The sequence below is a fragment of the Typopeltis vanoorti genome, chromosome 22 (assembly GCF_054136105.1).
Source record: "Typopeltis vanoorti isolate ZY-2024b chromosome 22, IOZ_Tvanoo_1.0, whole genome shotgun sequence".
NCBI lineage: Eukaryota > Metazoa > Arthropoda > Arachnida > Uropygi > Thelyphonidae > Typopeltis > Typopeltis vanoorti.
In genome coordinates this window covers 52,389,839-52,416,813 of record NC_143570.1, presented here as the reverse complement: position 1 = coordinate 52,416,813, position 26,975 = coordinate 52,389,839, and the positions used below count along the sequence as shown (strand labels likewise).

Below are 26,975 nucleotides of genomic sequence, written 5' to 3'. Positions count from 1 at the left end.
ACGATACCAAATTTGAATTAATATATAAGTCATATATTACTCATATACAAGTAGTAAAAAGTTATATGACCTTATTGTAAGATATTTGTATGCATTACAATATGGTCAGTATTAAAACAATAAATTTGTATGTTTAATTATCAAACGACCAAATATGTTGAATTTAAACAGTTATATGACCTTATTATAAAGGGTGTCCCAAAATTCACGCAAGAAGTAATTTTGATAGAAAACACAGGTTTTTAATTAAAAATTGTAATTTCTTATTGATTCATAAAGTATACAGTATAGGGTTATGCATGGAATAGCATATCGGGTAAATGGCCTCCACGGCTTTGCTGGCACATACGCACTCTTTTGTCGAAATTTTCCATGACTGTTTTGCATAAATGTGGTTGAATTTCGTTGATACAGCGCTCAATTTCCTCCTTCAAGGCATGGGTGGTCGTGGGCTTGTTGGCATAAACCTTAGACTTCAAAAAACTCCAAAGAAAAAAGTCCAATGGTTTTAAGTCACATGATCTGGGCGGCCAATTCTGATCACCAAAATGGGAAATTACACGACCAGGAAATGACTCATGCAGTAATTAAATTGTTTCTCGGTCTGTATGGCATGTGGCACCGTCTTGTTGAGACCACATGTCGTCCACATCCATATCTTGCAATTTAGGCACAAAAAACTGGATTATCATGTCGCGATAGCGAGCATCATTAACTGTTATTGCCTTACCAGCCGCATTTTCGAAGAAGAATGGACCGATGATGCCTCCAGCCCAAAATCCGCACCAAACAGTGACGCGTTGTGGATGCATTTGTTTCTCAACAATCACTCGTGGATTTTCTAAACCCCAAATGCGACAATTTTGTCAATTAACGAAGCCATCAAGATGAAAATGAGCCTCATCGCTGAAGATGATTTTGTTCGAAAAATAAGCATCCACTTGCTGTTGCTCCATAATCCATTCAACGAACTCTCTTCGCTGTGTGTGGTCAGTAGGCTTCAGTTCTTGAGTCAATTGAACTTTGTAAGCATAAAGATGCAAATCTTTCGTGAGAATGCGCTGTAGAGAGCTTCTCGAAATGCCCAATTCAAGACCACGGTGCCAAATTGATGTTCCTGGACTCTCAGCAACACTCTCACGAACTGCTTCGATGTTTTCTGTTGAACGACTTGTTGAAGGACGGCCAGAGTGTATAAGATCACTAATTGATCCAGTTTCCTTGAATTTTTTAATTAATCTTTTCACAGTTCATGAAGTTAAATCACTATTCCGACCATATTTTGTACGAAAATTGCGAACTGTAGCTGCCAAACCTTCATTATTTTTAAAATATTGCTCAACAATGAAAATGTGTTGTTCTTTCATGTAGCGCTCCATTTTTAATAACCCTCAACTGTCAGCTGTCACGCTGTCTTTTTTTTTTCTCGTTGGCAACACTTTACCGCACAAATGGCGCTAAATTTAAATCTTGCGTGAATTTTGGGACACCCCGTATATATTGAAAAATATATATATATATATATTATATATATTGAAAAGGCCATTCAGGAAACTAAAGATAAAATAAATAGTGGCATAAAGATAAATGGTGAGCAAGTCGTGTGTATAAGATTTGCTGATGACATAGCCCTTAGAGCAGAAAACAGAAGAACGTTAAAAACAATGCTAGTATTACTAAATAATAACCTTGAAAAATATAAAATGAAAATCAACACAGATAAGACTAAAATCATTGTTACAGGCAAAATCCCTATCAATACAGAGTATATAGACATCAGCGGGGAACAAATAAAACAAGTGAAAAGCTTTAAATATTTAGGAAGCCTAATAACAGAAGATGGCAGAACAAGAGAAGCCATAAGATCAAGAATAAGCAATGCAAAAGCCCAATTCTCTAAGATGAAAAGCATTTTAACAGGAAATCTCAACCTACAATTGAAAAAAAAATTAGTAAAGACATTGATATAGAGCATCGCACTGTATGGATGTGAAACCTGGATTCTAGGCAGAGAAGATGTAAGAAGATTGGAGGCTTTTGAAATGTGGTGCTGGCACCGCATGAACAAAATAAAATGGACAGAAAAAAAAATCAAACCAACAAGTCCTGAGAGAGATAAATGAAACAAGAACTCTAATTAAATCGATCAAAATTAGAAGGGAGAGGTGGTTTGGACATATACTTCGACATGATGGTCTTGTGAAAAGAATAACTGAAGGCAAAATAGAGGGGAAAAGAAGAAGAGGCAGGTCAGGGAAAAGCTTTCTTGACCAAGTCAAAGACAGTACGGGTTTGAGGAGTTACCAGGAGGTTAAGAAGAAAGCCAGTGACAGAGCGGAATGGAGGAAATTGCTGCTGAGCTAAAGACTGATGCAACTGATGATGATGACCTTATTAAAAGAATCTGGGCCAGAGATAGTTGTAGAAAACTTTTACTTGGAACAAAAAAAAATTATTCTTCGCAAGAAACTATATTCTTGTTTAATCATATACTCAAGTGTAAGTGTAAAAAATTGCAGTGGTGTCTCTTAACCTTGTCTGAACTATGAAGAACATTAGCTCCATTTTCTACAAGCAAGCCAGCTGCTATTCCTAGCCTCATTGCTATGAAGTAGCAGACAAACCTGCATTATGTGCAAGCAGTGGTGCAACTCTGCATGGCAGTAAACAAGGCCTACAGCATGGTAGGCCTCTGCCTTTGAAAGGCCCTCCCCAAGTGCAGCTCTCAGATGAAAATAAGAATGTCATCAGTGGAAGCTAGACTGAGGAAGATACCAAGGTTGAATTGATGCAGAAGACATACGGTATATTATCCATATACTAGTAATAAAAAGGTGCGTAACTTTATTATTATTAGAAGACTCTGACTCTGAATCAGAGATAGTTGTAGACAGTTTTTTCACTTGGTTACAAAGTAAATTACATCATACAAAAAATTATATTCTTGTTTACTAAAGTGTAAGAAACAAAATTTTCTCATGATGTAATGTAGTTGTGAAGATACTTCATATGCAAACTTTGTTTACTTACACTTGAGTAAAGCATTAAACAAGAATATAATCACTAACTATAGAATAACACGTATGCTATACCAAATAACTTTTTATTATGCAAATAGTACGTATGATGTATCATAAGATGTTATCAGTACAATTATCTAACAACAATATGAATTGAATTCAAAAACTACTTTTTTTTAAATTCAATCCCTATTGTTGTTTGATTCCACATATACCCCATCTTAACTGAAAATTTCATATATTTCACCATCTCCCAGATCAAGACCATATGATTATTGACAGAGAACTGATGATGTGTTATTCTATAGTTATGGATACTCCACAAGTTTCAGTATATAAGAAAGAATATAATCAGCATTTAGGGAGGAAGCAGTTGGGTGAGTACACAGATACCAGTAAAGCAGTGGAGTGTAAGAATATGCAAAAAATGCCTATGTTAGTACTACTGGTAACAAACCAGAATGGAATAGTTAGTATAAAGCTTAAGGACAGCAGTGGGCCTAGAAGGCTATTACATTTTATATACACTAATGCCAGGAGCATTTGAACAAGGGGGGGGGGGGGTAAAGTTTTGCATTTGGTTGTTTATCTTGGCTAAAGCTTATTGGCATTGGCTATACATGACTAACAGAAGATGATATAACTATTGGGATAGAATATAAAAGGTATAGGAGGATAGAGAGAAAAGAATTGGGGCAGGGGTATTGTTGATGATAGCTGATGAACTGCAACCAAAGAGAGTTTGAGTTCGACTGTAGGCCAGTGAAAATAGTACATTTGAGGCTATCTGGTGTGAGAAGAGGGCAGCTGGACAAATTATACAGCAGGTTGCTACTATATACTAGGGGATTTGAAGAATGATATAGATAGTATGCATTAGCAAATAAGTTCAATTAGTGGAGGGTGGATAATAATTATGAGGGGGCTTCAACTATGGGAACATACACTGCTTGGAAAAAGTCAATGGAACCTCTCCCCCCCATGTGTAAAGTGCATCATGCCATGTAACAAGTCGTGTGTTTGTAGCCAGTATAAATTGGAGGAATATGGTGCAACTGTGTCTGGGTGAAGTGGTTGTAAAAAAGGAACTGACAGAGTTTGAAAGAGGTATTGTGGTAGAATGCCTCTGGATTGCCGGCCTGGTTGGCCGAGTGGTTAGCGTATCTGCTCTCCAGCCAAAAGGCTGCGGGCTCAAATCCCGCCATGGGCATGGATGTTTGTGATTGTTTGTGGAAATACTAGTGGTGGTGGTGGGCAGTAAATGGCATTGGTGTAGTTGCAGTTAGTTGTAGTTGGTGGAGACAGAGCTGTAGAGCAGGTGCCCTCCCTCCCTCGATGAGTCCTTGGACTCCCTGGTGTGACGTAATAATAATAATAAAAATGCCATGTTGCAGGCCTATCTGTTTAGCAAATTGTTGAAAAATTGAGCCATCCCAGGTCAACAATCAATGATACCATACTGAGATGGAAGTGCAGGGAGTCAACTGCAAATGCTACCCACAGTGGACACCCCACGACACATACTGAACATGACCATAAGGTGTTATGAAGGATTATATGCAAAATCCACCATTTGTCAGCTGACATCTTTAATGCTTACATCAGGCATCAACTAGAACACGAATCTGCACAAAAAAAAAAAAAACATTCAGAACTGATACTCACAAGATGAATTTACATGGTAGGACCGCAATATGCAAGCCCTCACATTGCCCAACATGCAGCATCATCTTCAGTGGTACAAAGAGTGTGTACAGTGGGCTATGGAAGCTGTGTTATGGAGTGGTAAATCATGCTACATTACCAACAATGTATCATGCCATGAGGCTGTTGCTTGTGTGACTTGTGGACATGAACAAGGCCACACTTGACTGGCCTCCACAGAGCCCTAATCTTAACCATATTGAACATCTGTAGGATGAACTGGATCATCAGGTGAGATCAAGGGATGTTTGCCCCACAACTGTCCAGGACCTCATTACATGGCCATAAGAAGAATGATTCCAAAATTCCCATTGATTGCTATTGTACACCTGTAGAAAATATGTCCAGTAGGATTGTTGCAGTCATCACAGCAAAAGGAGGTTCTACATCTTATTAAGGTGGGCACTATGGTGTCCATTGACTTCTTTCCAAGCAGTGTAGATTAGAAGGAGAAAAGAGCACATGGAAGGAAATGGAACATTTGCAGTTACTAAGGGATAATTACCTGAGACAGCATGTGTTGGAATGTGCTAAGGTTTTGAGAATGCTAGATCTAGCAGTTGCATCAAAGAATTTGTTTGTAACAAAGATGACCACATTGCCACGCATTAATAAGATTGATCATATGACCTTGATGTGGGAGATGGTGAAATATATGGAATTTTCAGTTAAGATGGGGTATATATGGAATCACAGGGCTGGTAAGTATGACAAACTTAGGAGATTGCTTGGAGCAATGCCGTGGCATGAAAAACTGCAAGGGCTAGATGTTAATAGTTAATGGGAAGTGGCGAAGGAGTGTTTGAGGAAAGTAATATCAGACTGCATACCTAGAGTCAAGAGGATCAAGTGGAGTTAAATAAATGAATACCATCATTAAGCAGGAGCTACAAAAAAAAAAAAATATGCAGGGAATTCAAAGAAAAAGGTGACCAGCAGGCACATGAGTAGTCCAAAGCACAGTCCTGAAGGTGATCAGTATGGTAATAAAGAAAATAATCACAGTATGACAGGAAATTAGCAGTACAAGTCAAAGGTAATCCCAAATAGTTCTTTCAGTCTGTTGCAAGTAAAAGGAAGAATGATTATGAAAGAATAATTTTAATGAATGCCGATGATGGGGCGGTAAGGTAACTGAAGCAGACAAAATAGTTGAATTACTAAGTGAACATTTTCAGGAGTGTATCATCCAGGATGATATATTTTAGTAACAAGCAAGTCAAGAGCTTATATGGAAATAGAGGCTGATGAACTGCAGGTACATAGGATATTACAGACCTTCGATGTGAATACAGCTGTGGGATTAGATCGTATACCAGCTCGAGTTTTATGAGATCATGCTAGGGATTTGGTAATTCCTTTGACCACATTATCTATTCTAAGTCTCAGCTCTGGGTTGGTACCAAGGAGATGGAAAGAGGTGAAAATAGTCTGCTACATAAAGGAGGCTCCAACATTGAGATAGCAATTACCAACTTATCTCAGGAGTCGTGGTCAAGATATTATAAAGAACAAATTATAGGAATAAAATAGTCGTTGGGAGGAACATGGTTTTGTGAAGGGTAGGTCATGCCTCGGTAACTTGCTCACCTTTTATAATATAGTGACATCTAAGTTGGGATAATGGTAATGGGTTTACAATAATACTGCTAGACTTTGTAAAGTCTAGCAGTGTCATTGTGGTATTCTTTTAAAAGAATAAAGTTGATGAAGTAGATAGACAGTGGTTGATAGAGAGATGGCAGACAGTAGTTTATTTAGGATTACAGTCTAGAAGATCTGTGACTAGTGACATGCTGGAGGGCCGCTACCATTTAAGTTGTGCATCAACAATATAGGAAATGATCTGAGAGGAGCTATTCAGTTGTTTGCCAATGATGAAAATTGGGTAGAGCAATAGTCAATAAAGATTATGCTAAGATTTGCAGGATGATTTAAATAGACTGGCAGTATAAACAAAGGAGAATGGATGTCATTTTAATGTGGCAAAGTGTAAGGTTATGCATTTTTGGGGTGAAAGGATTACCAGCCGTGTACCATATTGATGGAACTGTAGTCTAGGAAATTGATGAAGCCAGGGATTTGTGGAGTGTTAGTAGATAGGCAGTTGAAATTGAGGCCATATTGCAAAAGTGTCTAAATCAGCTCATCAGATTACTTGGTTACTGAAGAACACCCTAACAAGCAGAGATAAGGAGATCTTTATACTTAAAGAAAGACTTAGGTGTCGTTCATTATTCATAATAATGCTTAATGGTATAAACAACACAAAGAGGAAAAAATATTCCATATTTTTCTGTGTATAAGACATTCTCATAAGAGATGAACCCTACTTTTTCAAACCCAAAATTAAGAAATCAATATTTTAAATATAAAAATAACACACTTGATATTTTTTTAAAAAATGAAAGTACGAGTATAATTAGTAATTAGGTAATATTTTTAAGATACATACTAAGAAATTATGCATCACTCTCAGTTCTGGGCATATCATTTTCTTCATCACTGTTAGTTCCCAGACATATCACTTTCTTCAACCTCTACTGCATCACTGCTGTCTTCTCAGTCACTGTCTATATATATGAGGTCATCCTCAGTTCCATCCATGGCGTTGCTGATTCCACATTTCTTGAAGGACTGAACAACCACCTCTTGCTCTCCATTCCATGAGTTTAGGACCTATTTGCATACCTCGGTAATGGTTGTTTTTTTTCACTCTTCCTGTCAGTGTCAAGTTATTACCTGCTTTTTGCATCCATTTATCCCATTCTTCTTTCATCAGAGCTTTGAAGGGCTTGTTGATAGAAATATCTAGTGGCTGTAGCTGACCTGTAAGTCCACCAGGAATAACTGCTAGCTGTGTTCACAAATCCACTGTAACCCTTTTCTGTTAAATGTGCCCAGAACTGATCAAACACGAGCAGAGCTGGCCTATTTGGTTTGCAAATCTTTGCAAACCAAATAGCCATGATCTCTTCATTCATCCAGCTATTCTCATGAACTTGGGCAAAAACACCAGGTGGTATGCTCTCTTTAGGATATGTTTTCCTCTTAAAAATGAGCATAGGAAACAATTTGGTACCATCTGCACAGCATGAAAGGACAGCAGTATAGTGTGTCTTTTCATGACCTCTTGTTTTGATTGCCACTATTTTGACCCCTTTCATATCAACAGTTCTGTTGGAAGGCACATCAAAATTGAGAGGCGACTCATCCATGTTTGCAATCTGACTTGGTTCAAAAGCATATTTTTTCCAAAGTTTTATGATCTAGGAGTAAAACTGTTGGATTTTGATCTAGGAGTAAAACTGTTGGATTTTATCCTCATAAGCTGGTGACATTTTATTTGTTAACTTGGTTTATGTTCTCATGGCCAACCTTCTCTCCTCATGAAGTTGAAGCCACCATTTTGCCTTTTCTATGAAATCAACAATGTTCATTTCTCTTACAAACCTTTTTGCCTCATATTGAATAAGCTTGGTTGATACACATATCCCACTCTGGTGCTGCTCCATAATTCAAGTCTTAAGCCTCTGCTCCAAGTTTGGCCATTTTGCTGGTTTTCCTCTTAAGAACCTCTTCTTTTTTGGCATTTTGAGTAGTTCTTCCTGTTTTCTCCACTGTCTAATCATAAATTCAGTGGGAGGAGGTCCAAACTGTCTCTCTGAAGCTTTATTTCCATGTTCTTTTGCATAATTAATGACTTTTAACTTGAATTTTGAAGAATATGACATTTTTATGGGCTAGTGCTCAAAATATTGTTAATGCATTAACTTACTCCACCAACGAGTTGCAGATGTATGAATGCTTTCAGAGTTCTGATTAATTTATTCAGAATCAGCCGTTAATGATGTCAATCGACATAGTTAACAAAAGGCTAATGATTGCGGAAGCAAGGTACCAGCAGTTTTGCCACGGCAACCGCGGGTCTCTCAACCGGTTACCCCGCTGTGTATAAGACGACCCCCAATTTTTGGTCTAAAATTTTAGAAAAAAAAGTATCGTCTTATACATGGAAAAATGCAGTATTTATTAAAAAATTGTATTATTGTTCTCTGATGATGCTGTGTAGAAAACTAGTAAAATATTAGTGTTTTAATAAATATTTTTTTCCTTCTGGTGTTATTTATACCCTTAAGCATTATTATGAATAAGGATTTTAAGGACTTTAAATATTCATATTAATGCATGAAATTTTCTTGAATAATTTATTGAATAATTATTATGTATCTACGTAGCCATGAGGAAATTGGATTTGTATCCATAGCATTCATTGGTCAATGGAAGAAAGACTATTGCAAGTGTGATTCTAGTAACTGACTGGAAAAACTTTTTCTATTCCTTTTTCAGCTGTATCCTTAATTAGTTGATCCTTGGAAAGGACAAGTAGGATTAAGGACCATGATGTGGCACCAGTTGTCTGCCATACTCTTTTTTTCCAGATCTCTTTGGATCATAAATAGTTTGCAGCTAGCTATCAGTGACAACTAAGGATAGAGTATCTTCAAGAAAAAGAAAAAAAAAGCTAGTTTGGGTCAATTTTTTTCCTCAAAAAAAAAGGGGTGAGGGAGTACACAAAGCAGCTTTGTGTATTGCTTTAGAAAATAAAAAAGCATTAGTGGAGCATATTAGACTGAAAGACTAATTATTATATAAATGATTTACATGAATAACTATTTACTTGTGTTAATAATAATTTTTTAATATTTTAATGCATATTAACCAGTTTGCAATTGTTATAAAGTAAAGTGGTTTGAAAAGAATCCTTTTCATTTTGATTAATTTAGTTGTGATATATTTTTCTTGTCTTTAATAGCTTTATCATGTATGTTGTGGAAAACCAAATTTTAGATAATGTATAAATTTTTATACATTATCTAAACACCTTATGGACTTAGTCACTTCATCATTAGCTCTTAAAAAAATCAGTTTTCAAAATTCATTATAACTAGTCTGAATCACATTATATGTCTAGTGCAGAAACAGAAGATTATGTTCGTGCAGCACACAAACCTTAACAGCGAGCTTCAACCAGCACCTAAGACTAAATATACTAATTATTATTATTATTATTATTATATGAAGGAAGTTGATATTTAAGATTTAGTTTGAAATTTTATAAGATATTTTAATGCAAACAGCAGCCTATAAAAGCTTTAAAATACAAAAGAGACATTTGTAAATACATACCTTAATTTAGGTCATGGACTGCCAGAAAGAAAAAAAGTTTAAAAAGAGGCAAAAAAGGCTACTATTCAGTTTTTCTTGCTTAAAAAATTTATGAAGCACAAAAGAACTGAATATTAGTCCTATTATGTACAGTAGTGAACAAATTAATCCAAACAAGCCAATTTTTCATTAAGTTTTTGGTTTGGTTTTTGTTTCAGTTCACAGTAATTTTGGTTTTGGTTTAAGTTCACTCTTTTGGTTGAGTGTGCTTTAAATGTTTTAACTGTCTCTCTGATGTTTATTAATAGTGTAAAGAAGTTGACATTCATAGTGTTTTTATTCATTTTGTGCATCTATGAAATGTATACATCTACAAGAAAGCATTCAAAATTATATACTTTTTCTCAGCAGACATCCATGACTCAAAGACAGATTGCTAGAGAGTTTGCTGTTGGTTTGGGTACTGTTAATGTAATTTTGAAGAAGTTTAGAGGGAGACAAGTACCTTTTCTTCTGACAGAAAAAGAAAATGTAGGCAAAAAAAGAAAACTCCACTTACTCAAGGTCATTTACTAGTTAGGAAAAGCAAAATCGATCCAAGATTGTTTGCTGTAGACTTAAATAGAGACTTGGCAGCTAGTGGGATTAATGCTTCTGACATGACAGTCCATCAAAGATTGTTGGAGGTAGAGAGGCCTGCCCACAGACCAAAAAAGAAACAGCTGTTGATGAAGGCTGTGCAGTAAAAGAGGCTCTGGGCAATGGAAAGATTGGACTGTTGAGAAGTGGATGAAGATCATATTTTACAGGTTTTGGTTTCATTATGATTTTGGTTTGAGCCATTTCTTTGTGCAAGGAGAGTGAGTACCCTACTATCATGTGTAAAACAACCCTGAGGTTGTTTTACTCATGACCAATTACCATTACAGAAAAATATTGGAGAAAAGAGTGGTCCCACAGATCCAGAAAGAGACAAAGAACTCATCTTCCAACAGGATCTTGCTCCATGCCACACTTCTAAAAAAGAGAAACAGTTCCTCAAAAATCACAACATCTAATTGCTTCAGTGGCCAGGAACTCTCGTGTCATTAACTCAATAGAAAATTTGTGGGCCATAGTGAAAAAGAGACTTAGAAAATTAAATTGTATACAAAGGATAACTTAATACAACCCATTATAAAAATATCATTTTGAGATGTAGAAATAAGAAAAATGTGTTCTACATTGGTAGAGTCCATGCCTAAGTGAATTGATGAGCTTATTAGGAACAGAGAGTGTGCTGAAAAGTTATGAGAATTATCATGAAGGAATTGAGGTAGAACCATGTAACTTGCACATTATTCTACATATTCCCCACGAAGTGTTATACACTTGTTACAACACTGCTGTATCATTTGGAGTCCTCTGAGAAAAAAGTCTTTCCCTTGTTGCACATACCAGTTCGTCAGCTGCAGATATGATTTCATCATCTGTGATAAATTTTGTTAACCTCAAGTATTTCCTTCACTACTACCTTCAGTTCCTCCAGAGCTGTTGAATAAACTGCTGCTGTAACAGTTTCACCTTTTTTCTTTTTTTTTTTTTGAGGTACTTGGTACACCATTCATATCCCAAAAGACAATGGTAAGAGCCTTCCCTGCTGACTTTTGAGTTTGGAACTTCTTTGGCTGTGGAGAACCTTTATGTCTCTGCTCCAATGACTATTGTTTAGTCTCTGGTTCATAGTGATGAAGCTATGTTTAATCATCAGTCACAATACAAGCCAAAAAATTTGTATTTGATTTCTCAAAATGGTTCAAAATCCCTTGAGATGACAGCATACATTCTCTCTTTTGGTCATCATTCAAACATTTGAGGACCCACTTCACTAAGAGCTTCTGCATGTTCAGATGTTGGTGAATAATGGACACCAACTTGTTCCCTGGATATCGTTCCCAGGATCATGGCACATAATGCACATAGATGTTTTCAGGTGTGATCGCTGTGGAAGGTCCTCCTGCCCTGCGACATCTGTTGTCTTAGGATGCCCAGTTTTAAACTTGGCCACCCATCGGGCAACTATTGGATTGTTGGATATGCTGGGGCACAGTCCCCTAAAGTCTTGCACAAAGTTTGGTGAATCTCGGTTTCAGGCTTTTCTTGCAACACGATAAACTTGATGACGGCTTGCACCTCTGTGTCTTCTTTGAATTTCTTCAAACCTCTGACATGTGTTCTTATATATCCTAAAAGAAAAAGAACAAATTATTACAATTTGATGAAATATGTGAGTAACAGTTTTGTTACTGTTACTTACATATTTTCATATCATTTGTGAAGTTCAGTGTTTATCACAACTTTTCAGCACCCCCCCCCCCCCCATAAATGTTTGGGTTAATTTGTTTGCTGTTATAAATTGTGAAAAAAATTATTTTAATGAAAAGAAGAAGTAATTTGTTTTGAATTCTAAATATATGCAAGAAGTCAATCTTAAATGGAACAGTTACTTTTTTTTAATTGTCTGTTTTTTTAACTTTGATAGATAACCCAAATGATGTGGATATACTGAATGAAATATTGGAATTCAACAGTAATGTTTCTGGAATCATAAGTTTTTGTGGGAAGAATTTCTTAATTCCAGCAAAATCTACATTTCTTTTAGGAGATATTAGTGAAATTGAACAACTTGCTATAACAGGTAAATTAATCTAGAGTTGATTTTAGAAGAGTTAACTATTTTAAAATATGCAGATATTTATTATTATTATGGATCTCCATTCAGCTCATCATGGGAAATTTGCCTTAAACTACATAGTCTGTCATACCATTCCTTGAATGATTGAAATCAGTCATTCTTTCTGACCCTTTTACTCACTACTTTTGTTCACAATTTTTATGGATAGATCTTTGTCCTTGTTCTCTCCCCTCATCCTACCATATGAAAAATCTCATCCAGTGTCAGTCTGATAACTGCCTCTCAGTAGTTTAAATAAATGTCTCAATCATATCACCCGTTCATCTCCTTTCCACCAGACTCTGCATATTGCATGTTTTCAGTCTGTCCTAGTGGCTGCAGTCCCAATATCATTTGTGATATATGTGAGGATATAATGATATCCCTGTGTCATTATACCCTCTCCATAGTTACTTCATCTCCATCTGGTGACCAGATGTGAGCATCATAATTCTAGAATGTGGTCTAGTCTAGGCATTATATGATGGAATTAGCACCTTCTTATATGTGCATGTCAGTGTCCTTCTCAGTATTACAGCAATCCTCTGTGTTGTCTTTACAACCTTTGCAGTATGTATGTTCACTGAACTTCCAATTTCTATCTCCTATGTAATTAAAAAATATACTTCCTTATACTTGGTTCAGGCATCTTTACTACAACATGATGCCTGTAGCTGGGAAACATCATGTTGATATGGTGTTTCTATAATTTCTCTTCTAGCTACACCTAATTTTTATTGATGCTTCTTATGTAGAGTGTCTGTCATTAGTTACTTGAATTTCTGGTTATTCCAGTAACTGTCTTTTCACTTTTTGCTGTGGTTCCCTGATAAAACCACATTTATCCATTCAGTCTGGATGGCTAATTAGTCCCCAGTTGCAGTCTGTCCTCATCATTATTTATGTAGATACTTACTAATTTGCGTGCACACACACACACACACACACACACACACACACACACACACACACACACACACACACACACACACACACACACACAGGTAGATGAGATTGAACTTTGAGGAGGAAGGCCTGGTCAGTTCCACATTCCTTCAAAATATAAATACCTATATTTTTTTGGGGTATTTATAATTGATATTGCATAAACAATGTCTTTTCTTCTTTCAAATCATGTTGTGATCATAGGATAATTTGTTTTTGCAGTCAGTGCATTTTGCTTTGTTCTTGTTATATAAAAAGAATTTTTTTTTGTAGAAGCTGATATAGAATAAAGTACTTCAGCTTCTTTCCTCCTTCCCCAAATTAGAAAAATAAAGAGCCTGAATATCTGTTTTTTTTTTTTTTTCAATTCCATTTGAGGGTTAAAACAACTTTAAAAACATGAGCAGAAGATGCACAAAAGTAATAAGTGCTTGATTGAAAATTGATATAAACACATCTTTCATGTTTGTTGCAATATGCATAAAGACAATTTTCTTAGAGTCAGGTGCAAACCCTTATTTAGCATTTAACCACTCCTCAGGTAGGAGATGGTCATTGCATAGTACGAGATTTTGCTCTTCTTATTAGAAACCATAAGTGACTTGAAAAGAGCCAGGGGGGGACCCCTTTCAAGTTTTAAAAATTCAAGTCATCAGAATTCAAGGAGAACTGGCCTACCAGTCTGGAACTTCGGGGGGGGGGGGGGCGTAGCTGTCAGGGGGCAGAGCCCCCTAGTACATAGTATAAAATTATAAAAAATTATAAATCGTATGTAAACTTCATTGCACATAATACATAAATGTTATAGGCAAAATAAAATGAAGTGCATATTTTAATCGTCATCACTTGAAATCTCTTGGACATCATTAGTATAATTCTCATTGCATACTTCACTGGTTTAGTTATCAAGAAGTCAGTAATAAGACCTTGCTTACCACTATGCTGCAATTTTTTTATTAAGTTCATAATACAGAGCTAAACAATCCAATTGTCTTGCGAATTTTTCAGAGCGCTCTATTGAGAGATCATTATCCATAAAATAACTTTCTTTAAGTCCAGTCCTTCTGCTAATTTCTTTAAACTGAATTCTCTAATGGATTCATCACAATCAGAATCTTTGGCAGAACTTTCCCCGCCATTTGGTTCAACGTCATCTATTAATTGTACCAGTTCCTCCTCATTTATATCTATTTCCCGATCTATTAATTCACTATTGAAGAGATTGGAGCACTTATGAAGAAGTTCACGAAGGTTGAATCTCATGTGCTGATCGAAACCGAATGTATCTTTAGTCTTGTTCAGTTGTTACCTTGGCAGTTTACAGTGGGTGGGTTTATCCCTATTAACAAACGTATATATCGCAAAAGCACTCTAAGTGGGCATTATATAAAAATAATTTTTTTTTACATTAAAAAAAGTATTACATATTGTATGTAACTCACCAAAAAATAAAGTGCTCAGCTTGAGCTGAACACACGTATGATTTTTAATGCGCGTTCCTGGCAGAAAACGAAGACAATTTTCAACAATAAATACTTTATACAGTAAACAATTGATGTACATGCATGCTAAATTTAGGGTATTTCCCCTAATATAATTTCACTACTTATAACTACATTCGCGACATAGGCAGACACAAATTTAATGAAGATAAAATTTGATTTTTAAGTCACACGGTGAAAAATATGTGAAAAGATAAAGGTTTATTACAATGTGTAGACATTGTATTTTTATCGAAACCGCATTGTATACGTACCACGTTCAACAAGGGTTACTACAATTTGTAGACTGCATTGTATAAGTACCGCGTTATACGAGGGTTACCTGTATATACAGGGTGTTCGGGATAAATTTGACATATTTATAATTAATTATATTTTTCCGTAAGTTACATGTATTAACACACACTTCTCTTCATTTAAAAGTTTGGACCCTTCTTCATTCATATACAAGATGTCAGAAAGGATGGATAGCTGGAACCCACCTGAATCATGGAAGAGAATAACTTGTATCATGATGATTCGTGCCCGCCATCAAAATAAGGATATTACGACTGCTGCCCAATGCTCCCTGAATACAGTAAAAACAATCAGGCATGAACTAGAGACTTGCAATGGTGACTACGAGGATGTAGCAAGAAGAAAGATCCCTAGCAGACGATCTGATTGCGTTCGTACAGCAGAATTCCTCGCAAATCTGCAGGAACAGGTGTTGAAGAACCCTGGCATTGGAATTCGGGCTTTGTTCGTGGAGTTGCTAACTGTAGTCAAGCCCTGGATAACAAGGGTAGCCAATGGTAGGCCGTATGTATGGCAGCAGGATTCGGCCCCTTGCCACACCTCTGGGAAAAGTCAAAAATGGTTGTCTGAAAATTTCTACGACTTCACCAGTCCAAATGTTTGGCCTCCAAACTCCCCAGACCTTAACCCCATGGATTATTTTGTATGGGGCGCAGTTGAAAAAGACACCAATCGCACTTCCAGTAATACAAAAGCCCAGTTAATGGATAAAATTAAAACAGTTTTTGCGGCCCTTCCCAGGGAGACTGTGGCATCAGCTTGTTCGAGGTTCCGAAGCAGAATTGAAGCTGTGATCGATGCTAATGATGGTTATTTTGAGTAAATCTTGTTGATAGTATTGTAATTAACTCTGCCTGTAATGTTTTTTTGTCAATTCATTAAATTTAATAGATACAAAGAAGATTTTCTTTTTCCTTACGAAACTGTCAAATTTATCCCGAACACCCTGTATGTATATATATATATACGGGGTTAATTTGCAATTAATCCAATAATTATGTCATGAATTCTTTTTTCAAGAAAAAAACACATAGGAAGAGAACATGGAAAAGTTCAAATGGAAAAACTGGTGAAATTGACTTTATTCTCAGCAATAAGAAAAAACATCTTTCATGACTGCTCTGTTATAAACACTTTCAACATTGGAAGTGGCCATATGGTATGCAGTAAAATTCAAATAAACTGCCAAAAAGAAAGAAGAAAAATGTTTTGAAGATCAAAGCAAAACATAGATATACACAAACTCAACATTTAAAAAGATATATGCCATGAAATATACAACAGATTTAAAAATCTTATTATAAATGACAGTTCTGATCCATCAGAAAGTAATGACATTATTCCCCAAAATCTTTTACAATGCTCACTTGAAATAGCTGGTACCACAGAACAGAAACAAGACAAAATTTCTGAAGAAACAAAACAGCTGATGAAGAAACGAAGAGAAATGAAACAATCAAATAACCTACAGAATAAAATTTGAATACACTGAATTATGAAAAGTGATCAGAAAATTCAATTGTAAATTCATACAACAGACAATTGAAAACAACTGTAGTCTCAAAAATGCCAAACAGCAATTCAGGGACGACTCGTGCATAGATACTGCGGAACTGCAGCACCCCCAATTCTTCTCGATATATAAATATATTTATTAATTTATTTATATTTGCTTGTAATATTTAATTTTATCATCAGCAATCCTATACAATTCTCCTATTTTGTATAAAAAATAATAAAAATCCATCTTGTAGCACTTGGAGGGCGAAGGAAGCTAACAGCACTGTGTTTACCACATATTGCTACGCATGCAAGCATATGTACATCAGAGTGAGATGCAAGCTATTAGCGTAATGCGGCACTGTCCGTCATGCAGATCCACTGTTGTTTATATGCAGTTTGCAGCACAGTAGTAGAGTGTTCGTAGTGCTTATCGTGTTTACAACATCTCTTTAAATATTTGGCCATTACAATCAAAGACATAACATTTGTTATAGTTTTTATTTTAAATCATTATACGTCAGGACAATCAAATCAGCATACACCAATGCCACAGCAGCAATTCATTTCAATGGAAACATCTCTGATGTGGAAATACAGAGAGGTATAAGACAGGGTGACACAATATCTCCGAAATTATTCACAGCATGCCTAGAAGAAATATTCAAACTTCATACTGACCAGGCATATAATCAGGAATACTTATCCATACTTAAAATACAAAAAATCCATCAAAAGCCTGAAATGTGGAAAGGCAGCTGGAGTAGATGATATTTGACCAGAAATGCTCAGGTATGGAGATATAAAAGTCTTACAGTGGCTGCACTGCATAGTTCAGAAGACCTGGACAGAGCGACGAATTCCAGATGATTGGAGTAGAGCTCTCATAGTACCCATATATAAAAAGGGAAACAAAACTGAATGTGAGAATTACAGAGGTATTTCCCTACTGAGTGTTCCTGGTAATATTTATGCAAGTATACTTGAGAAACAGTTAAGAAGAATTGTGGAAGGGAAGCTTGTTGAAGAACAAGCTGGATTCTGGCCAAATAGAGGCTGTCAGGATCAAATTTTCACTTTTCAGCAAATAGTTGAGAAATCATGGGAATATAACAAAGATCTGTATTTAACTTTTGTAGAACTGGAAAAGGCATATGACAAGGTGCCAAGAGAGAGAGAGAGAGAGAGAAGCTATTCAAAATGCTAGTTGTTTAATGTCAGTGGGGCATTATATCAAGCAATATTTAGTCTTTATTTGAGCGGTAAGTCAGCAGTTAAAATTGAAGGAAGTATAGGAAGATGGTTTAATGTTAAATCTGGTGTCAGACAAGGATGTACATTATCCCCTCTAATATTCATTATCTATATGGATCACATTATGAAGGAAAGTGGTGATTAATTGGAAATGTTAATGTCAGCTCTTTGCTTTATGCAGATGATGTTATACTTCTAGATAAATCCATTACAAGCCTGCAAGATTCCCTAACTAAATTGAATAACTGTTGTTATAGATATATATGGTATAAAGGTCAGCAATAACAAGACAAAGACCATGAAAATAGGAACTGCACTGTGAACGGAGAACCTAGAAGAAGTAAAATATTTCAGCTATTTAGGCACGATTTTTAGTGAATATAGTAAATTAAATATGGAAATAGACAACAGAATCAACAAAGCTGGTATGGTAGGAAGTCAACTGAATAAATTTCTGAATGAATAAGAGAGAAATTAGTCACAATACTAAATTAGCTGTATACAAGACAGTGTTCAAACCATTTTTAACTTATCCAAGAGCTGGGTTAGAAGTAAAACACTTGACCAAAGACTAGAGACTGCAGATATGAGTCCTGAGAAAGATCAGGGGTATGAACAGATGGCATCAGTGACAATATCATATTAAAAATGAGGATATTAGGAAAGAACTTGACGTTGTCAACATCTAGGAATATGTTAGCAGAACTAATCTCAGGTGGTATGGTCACTTAAACAGAATGGAAGAGGAAAGATTTGCAAAACAAGTGTTCTTTGCCAGGTTGGCAGAAAAAAGACCCAGAGGAAGACCAAGATGTAGGTGGATTGATGCAGTAGAAAGTGCCTTAGAAGATAGAAATATCATCATCATCATCAAATTCCTGCCATGTACCCTCAATGGGTGTACAGGATATGATAGTACCACATGAAAAAAATTACACCATTATTAATTTCCTATCTACAATTTTCCTCCAAATCAGTCTGTTACTTGTCAAGATTCCAACATTATCAGATCTTATATTTCTATCGTCTAAAGCACTTTGTACCGTATCAATCCACCTTTATCTTGGTCTTCCTCTGGGTCGTTTTGCTGCCAACCTGGCAGAGAACACTTGTTTTGCTAATCTTTCTTTGCCCATTCTGTTTAAGTGACCATACCACCTGAGATTAGCTCTGCTAACACATTCCTCGATGCTGACAATGTCAAGTTCTTTCCTAATATCCTCGTTTTTAATATGATATTGCCATTGATGCCATCTGTTCACGCCGATAATCTTTCTCAGGACTCTCATATCTGTGGTCTCTAGTCTTTGGTCAAGTGTTTTACTTCTGACCCAGCTCTCAGATCCATAAGTTAAAACTGGTTTGAACACTGTCTTGTATACAGCTAATTTAGTGTTCCGACTAATTTCTCTCTTATTCCATATGAATTTATTCAGTTGACTTCCCACCATACCAGCTTTGCTGATTCTGTTGTCTATTTCTATATTAAATTTACCATCTTCAGTAAAAATCGTGCCTAAATAGCTGAAATGTTTTACTTGTTCCACAGGTTCTCCATTCACAACACAGTTTACATTTTCAATGATTCTGCCTATTTTCATTGTCTTTGTCTTTTTATTGCTGACCTTCATACCATATCTACTACAACAGCTATTCAATTTAGTCAGAGAATCTTGCAGACTTGTAGCAGATTTATTTAGAAGTATAACATCGTCTGCATAAAGCAAAGAGCTGACATTAACATCTCCAATTTTGATACTATGTTTAATACCACTTTCCTTCATAATGTGATCCATATAGATAATGAATAACAGAGGGGATAATGCACATCCTTGTCTCACACCAGATTTAGTATTAAACCATCTTCCTGTACTTCCTTCAATTCTAACTGCTGACTTACAACTCAAATAAAGACTAAGTATTGCTTGATATAATGCCCCATTGACACCATATAACTGCAGCGTATTGAATAGCTTCTCTCTTGGCACCTTGTCATATGCCTTTTCCAAATCGACAAAACTTAAATACAGATCTTTGTTATATTCCCATGCTTTCTCGACTATTTGTCGTAAAGTGAAGATCTGATCCTGACAGCCTCTATTTGGCCTGAATCCAGCTTATTCTTCACCAAGCTTTTCTTCAACAATTCTTCTCAACCGTTTCTCAAGTATACTTGCATAGATCTTGCCTGGAACACTCAGTAGTTTTATTTCCTTTATTTTATTTAATAAAACTGCATGTTTTATTTCCCTTTTTATATATGGGTACTATGAGAGCTCTACTCCAATCATCGGGAATTCGTCCCTCTGTCCAGGCTTTCTGAACTATGCAGTGCAGCCACTGTAAGACTCTTATACCACCATACTTCAGCATTTCTGGTCGAATATCATCTACTCCTGCTGCCTTTCCACATTTCAAGCCTTTGATGGCTTTTTCTACTTCAAGTATGGATATGTATTCCTGACTGCATGCCTGGTCAGTGTTTTTACCACTGTGCTGTCATCACTGCTTGTTTCATTTAGCAGTTTTTCAAAGTAATTACTCCATACTTCAAGGATGTCTTTTTCTCCCGTTTTCATGTCACCTTTATCATCTCTAATTCCTTTTACAGCACTCTTTCCTCCATTCTTAAGCTTCTTCAACAACCTCCAGAATATTTTGCCACCTTCTTGATATTTATTTTCTATATTCTTGCCAAAGTCTTCCCATGACTTTTGTTTAGCTAGTTTTACACAGTGTTTAGCATTCTTGCATTTGTCTCTATATTCTCTAAGAGCACAAGCTGACTTATTTGACAGGAACTTTTGATATGCTTTCTTCTTTTCCTTCACTGCCTCTTTACCTTCCTGTGTCCACCAGGGAGTTCTGATTTTTTTTATCCTTACAGACAACCTCACCACATGCCTCTCTAGCAGAATCAATCAATGTTTTCTTCAGAGTTTGCCACTGAATCTCCAAGGTTTGATTCCAGTTCTCAAACTCTTTCATTTTTTCTTCAATAATCTTTGTGTATTTTAGTCTACAGTTCACATCTGAGAGCTGCTCAACTTTTATTCGCTTTAAAACTTTCTTACATGTTATTCTTTTCAATATTAAATTCAATTTTATCCTGCTCAAGACTAAATAGTGATCACTTCCAATTTCAAATCCTCTGTACACTCTGGTGTCCTGCACCAGGGAGAAAACATCACTACTATCAACAATAACATAGTCAATGAGACTTTTCATATTCCTAGCCTCTTTTCTCCATGTGAATTTGTGCACATTTTTATGTTGGAACATGGTGTTAGTAATAACCAGTCCATGTCCTGAGCAGAAATCCAACAGATATTTGCCATTACTATTAGCTTTGCTCTTTTCTCCAAATTTTCCCAAAATATTTTTGTATGTCTCACAATCATTTCCTACTCTGCTATTTAGATCCCCAACAAGGACCAACTTTTCATTTTTCATTGTGTCAGTTGCTTTTTCTAAAGCCTCAAAAAACTCCTCCACTTCTACCTTAGTAGAACCTTCTGTGGGACCATAGGCACAAATAAGTCTCATTGTCCAGTTCCCCCATTCTCATATTTGCCCACATTACTCTACTTGAGACTGACTGCCATTCAAGAAGATTAGCCTCGTATTTTGTGTTGAATACTATGGCTACTCCTTCTTTTCCTCGATTGTCATTGCCTGAATATAACATTTTGTATTTATTGCTCAGAAAGATCTCGCCAGTTTTGGTCTTTTTTGTTTCAGTCACCCCTATTATGTCGATCTGGTACTTATGTAATTCCTCAGCTAGCTCCATTTCTTTGCCATTCAGGCTTCGTACGTTGATAGTACCGATCTTTAACTCTGGTGATGTTCAGTTGGGGTTTGTTTTCAGATTTGTTCCAGTAGCTGACTTTTCGCTGTTCGCCCTGGTTCCCTGGCAAAAACAACGGGGGCCTTGTTTAACCGGGCGATGCCCCAGCCGGCATGAAATTCTGTCATGTTGTACCATCATTTTTTATTTTGGTTTAACCAATAAGAATACAATTTCGTCGGGTAAATCCCAAATTGCCAGCCCATCCTCGTTCGTTCAGTATCCAAGTAGATACCCAACAGGGTACACCACGAGAAGGTGAGGATTGGACATTAGGTCAGAAGCCCTGGTCGGTTCTCCGCATTCCTTTAAAGGCTATGTGGAGGTCTCCTCTCAGTTATACAGCTTTGACCCTTAAGCACCCCAGATAGAAATATAAGATCTAATAATGTTGGAGTCTTGACAGGTAACAGATTGATTTGGAGGAAAATTGTAGATACGAGCTAGTAATGATGTAAATTTTTCATGTAGTACTATCACTCCTTGAGGTACATGTCAGGAATTTGATAATGATGATGATTGGGAAAGGAAAGGTCTGAAGATAAATGCAAGATATTTAAGCGCTTTTTGCTTTGCAGATGACATAGTTATCTTTACTTCAACTATGCATGAATTACAGACTCATATTCAAGAACTTCTCTCAGATGAGTCTTTGACTCCATGAGGTCTTGGGGTAATAATAATAATAATAATAAATTGCTAGCAAAACAGCTGCACTAAAGATAAACCTAAACAAGACTCAATTTTTGTTCAATAGCTATGTTAAACCAGAAAAGCCAGCAAAGGTTGGTCGATTGGTAGAGCCTCTGCTACTAATGGCTGATGCAAAAAGTTAAGCAAGTTTGGTTAGTAGTTGGAAGGATTTCAGTCATTCAGTGGTGTTAGTACACTCTCCCTCGATGAGTCTTTGGACTCCCTGGAGGTGTCAAATAATAATAATAAAAATCAGTAATGATGAAATTAAACAATTATATCTTTACATATACTACAGATATTAATGGAACAAAATATCATAGACAAAATTAAAAGACACATGATGCTTGGGTGGAAAGCATTTGAAAAATTACATTCAATATTCAAAAGCCAACTACCATTGTGCTTGAAAAGAAATGTTTTTAACCAATGTATTCTTCCTATATTGACATATGGCTGTAAAACATGGACACTAAATGCAAAGGAAATTCAAAAATTAAGAACAACACAATTTAGTATGGAAAGAAGTATGCTTGGTATCATAAGACTGGATCACAAAAGGAATATGTGGATAAGAAATCAAACCAAAGTCTCTGACATCATAGAAAGAGCAAAACATCTGAAGTGGCAATGGGCTGAGCATATTGCTCGAAGACAAGATCAACGATGGACAAAAGAAGTTCTGGATTGGATTCCACGAGAGGAAAAGCAGCCACGATGCCAACCTAAATCACGGTGGATTGATGATATCATTAGATTTGCAGGAGTGACTTATGAAAAGAGAGCCATGGACAAACAATTTGGAGTAATCTTGGAAAGGCCTTCAACCAGCAGTGGATCGACAATGGCTGATGATGATATATATATATATATATATGATGCCTTCATTACATCTCATTTGTAAAAATGGACAGATGACCATACTACTTGGATTATGAAAACTACATGTGTGTGTGTGTGTATTGTTGAGTTCAGTTGAATTACATTGTTAATTAAGGTCCCTTCACTATTTAGTGAATTTTAAATTTCTGATCTGAGTAATGCATAGCTAAGGAATAAATTTGCATTATTAATTCTTTAGCAATTCTTCCATTATCACGGATTTTTTCTTAATGTGTCAGGTTTGATTGCCTATCACAGCCAAGTAACACTGCATCATATGAACCTAATCAGTGCTCTATTATAATGCTGCTGCTGCAGTTTGGAATATGGCAGACACAGCTACAACTAGAATTCCAGTTATGTTTATAAACCTCTTGTTTATAAACAGGATGTTAAATGTGTGTCTGTTTTACAGGACGTTAAATCCAAGATTCAGGAGACTCCAGAAGGGGTAATCTTACTTACAGGGTCAATGAGTTGTGTGTGTTCTCAGACTGGTTTGCCACTTTTGACAGGATGAAAATTCTGAGTTTCTGGGAGAGAAAAAAAAAAATCCTACTACCCACTTTATGAGTGGTAGTAGGATTTTATCTTACTACCGCTCATAAAGTGGTAGTAGGATAAAATCCTACCAAAGCACAGACATTGCCATTACTGACTGTGTTAGTGAGTCCTCTGATGTGCCATTATGTAAATTTACAATTTGTAGGTCAAATGTTAAGAATATCACTGTGTTGTTTATCATAATCATATAGCATTTTCAAAATGTCATCAATTATGAGTTGCCTCTGATTTTACTCGTTACTGAGGAAGGCCTCTCTCCTCTAATGAGGAGGAGGGTTGGTTTGCATCTACTTCTCCAATGGTGACTCAGTTCATCTTGTGAGAGTGCAGATATGGTATGTATGTATGAATATCTATGAAGAACATTTCAAACATCCATGCCAAAAGTGGGATTTGGACCTTCAGGCTAGAGAGTAAATACTGTAACCACTCAGCAAATAGGTCAGCTTGTCATCAGTGCATACTTTTTTTCCCATGGACTGATGACATTAGAATAATAACACTATTATTCTAATGTGCTGAAACACAACACACAGACATGCGCACATAAAAATTGCACTTCGTTTTATATCTGAATTTATCTGAACTGGCCTTTGCATGTTTACATGTCAGTGATTATGGATGCAAAGTGTCCATTGAAAATTAATATAATGTTTGAATACTATTAAAATAACATCATTACAAAGCTTATATTTTTGATATATTTGATATATCGGGCCATTTGGGTGGTTAGGTAGCATCTCAATTTTAATATTTAGTATTTTTTTTTTAATTAGGTAAAAAATATGATGCTATTGTTCTTGATCCACCATGGGATAATAAGTCTGTGAAGAGAAAGAAAAAGTAAGTTTCTTTTGTTGTTATTTTTATGATGATAGAACCTTCATGAAATATTTATTTATAGATATTCCAGTTTATATTCTCCTTCTAAAATGATAATTACTATATCATGTAAATGCTGAATAAATAAATAAATGAGTGATGTGTTCAGCTTATCATGAAGAATTGTTTTGTGCTGCTTTGGAACTCATTAAAACAAATTGAAGATAGAATTAATGTTTTAAAGGTGTTTTTTTTTTTTTTTTTTTTCCAGGAAAAAAAAAAGAAAAGATATGCAGTAGCAGTGCATATATTACCATAATGCCATATGGTCAATGATCTCTTTTCCAAAGGGTTAAGAGATCTTAATGTCTATTATCCCAGAATGGATAATAGGAGCCTAACTTTTTCTGATTTGTTAGACACTTGGGCTCCACCATTTGCCATTGCAATAGTTGACACTTCTGCAATATTTATTTATACAAGAAACAGAAGAATTTGTACAAGAACAGAAGCAACAACAACAACTGCATTACCTCTTGTTCTTAATTCTAGTTAGCATTTTTAGTGTATACTGATATGAATCTCTGGTCAGTTTTATTGATAGGTTTATATTAGATTTCTCCTAGAAGAAACTCTGGGAGTTAAAAATTCCTGCTTACATTTGTCCAAGGTCATCTAATTCTGAAATTGGCTGAAAAAAAAAAAAAAAAAGACCTTGATAAAGTTTCCTTACTTAGTAGCTAGAATCAGACATATATAATTCTTTCTTCAGCTGATAGGATCATGAAATTGTCAAATAAAGCTGTATAGATATCTTTTTGAAGTGTATACAGTAAAAATGTCACATACATTGGATAGACTGTATTTATGGCAAACAAACAGGATAGTTCAACTAATATGAATATTCAGCTAAAAGATGACAATTGTCATCATATTTTTATTTCGGTATTTGTTAACAGCAGAGATAATAATAAATAATAATGTCTCAAACTATTTTAATAATAAATAATATTACTGCTTAATAGTGAAAGATGAGCTATTGCATATGCTTAGACTGTTTCTGAACGAATTTTTGATATTAATGTTGAATAAAGTATAATATTTCAGTTAATTTCCATATTTACTTATATTAAAATAAAATGCTTTAATTACTATAAAGTATAAATTGAGAATTCAGTCAGTAAGAACAGTGCCCTTTGGTTGGAAAGAAATGGATTCAAATCCCATTTCATGCACAAAGAGAAGTTAAAAAGTATAAATGTTTATTAATTGACTTTCAGTGCATAATGTTATGTATATTTATTGTTATAAATATTGAGAATATGATTTATTTTCTCTGTTATAAGATTATTAGCTTTAATGGAACGTGCACTAGACATTAAAATGACTTTCACGACTTACATTTGTAACAAAAATTATGTAGAATTTATTCAAAAACTTCAATATATTTATCATCCAATATTACGTGTACATCATCAGGGAGTTAGGCTGTTTAATACATACTACATTCAAAAGATGAATCACAAAAATGAGTCATAATGCATACATGTATTAGCTCACGTCTGGGTCACTGCTGAAGTATGTGATATTATGCTATTAGAGTTCAAAGGAACAATAGTAAGTTGCATAGGTAAAAATTATTTAAAATAATTATTAATTTAAAAAAACTTATGAGCAATTAATGTTTTAATTAATAATTATTTTAAATATTTTTTATCTATGCAACTTACTACAGTTGTTCCTTTGAACTATAATATTGTAATATCATATTCTTCAGCTGCAACTGAGACACAAGCTAACATACGCATGATTTATGACTCATTATTGTGATTCTTCTTTTAAATGTAGTTAACGGTCTATCTCCCTGACTGACGATGTCTATAATGTTGGATAAAATATATTGGAGTTTTTGAATAAATTCTATATAATTTTGTTACATGTGTAAGCCATGAAAGCTAATGTAATGTAATTCATCTGTTATAAAAGGGAAGTGAACAATTTATTATTATATTAAGAGTTTAGCCAGCAAAGGTTGGTCGATTGGTAGAGCCTCTGCTACT

At 35.4% G+C, this 26,975-nt stretch overlaps 1 protein-coding gene across 1 annotated transcript in view; it reads left to right on the top strand.

The window, feature by feature from the left end:
- Mettl4 (Methyltransferase like 4) overlaps positions 1–26,975 on the top strand; it is a 76,668-nt gene that overhangs the window by 15,710 nt on the left and 33,983 nt on the right. Inside the window, exons 4-5 of the mRNA XM_090412237.1 lie at positions 12,415–12,570; positions 24,870–24,936. Coding sequence (XP_090268363.1) covers positions 12,415–12,570; positions 24,870–24,936 — 223 coding nt within the window. The remainder of the gene's footprint in view (positions 1–12,414; positions 12,571–24,869; positions 24,937–26,975) is intronic.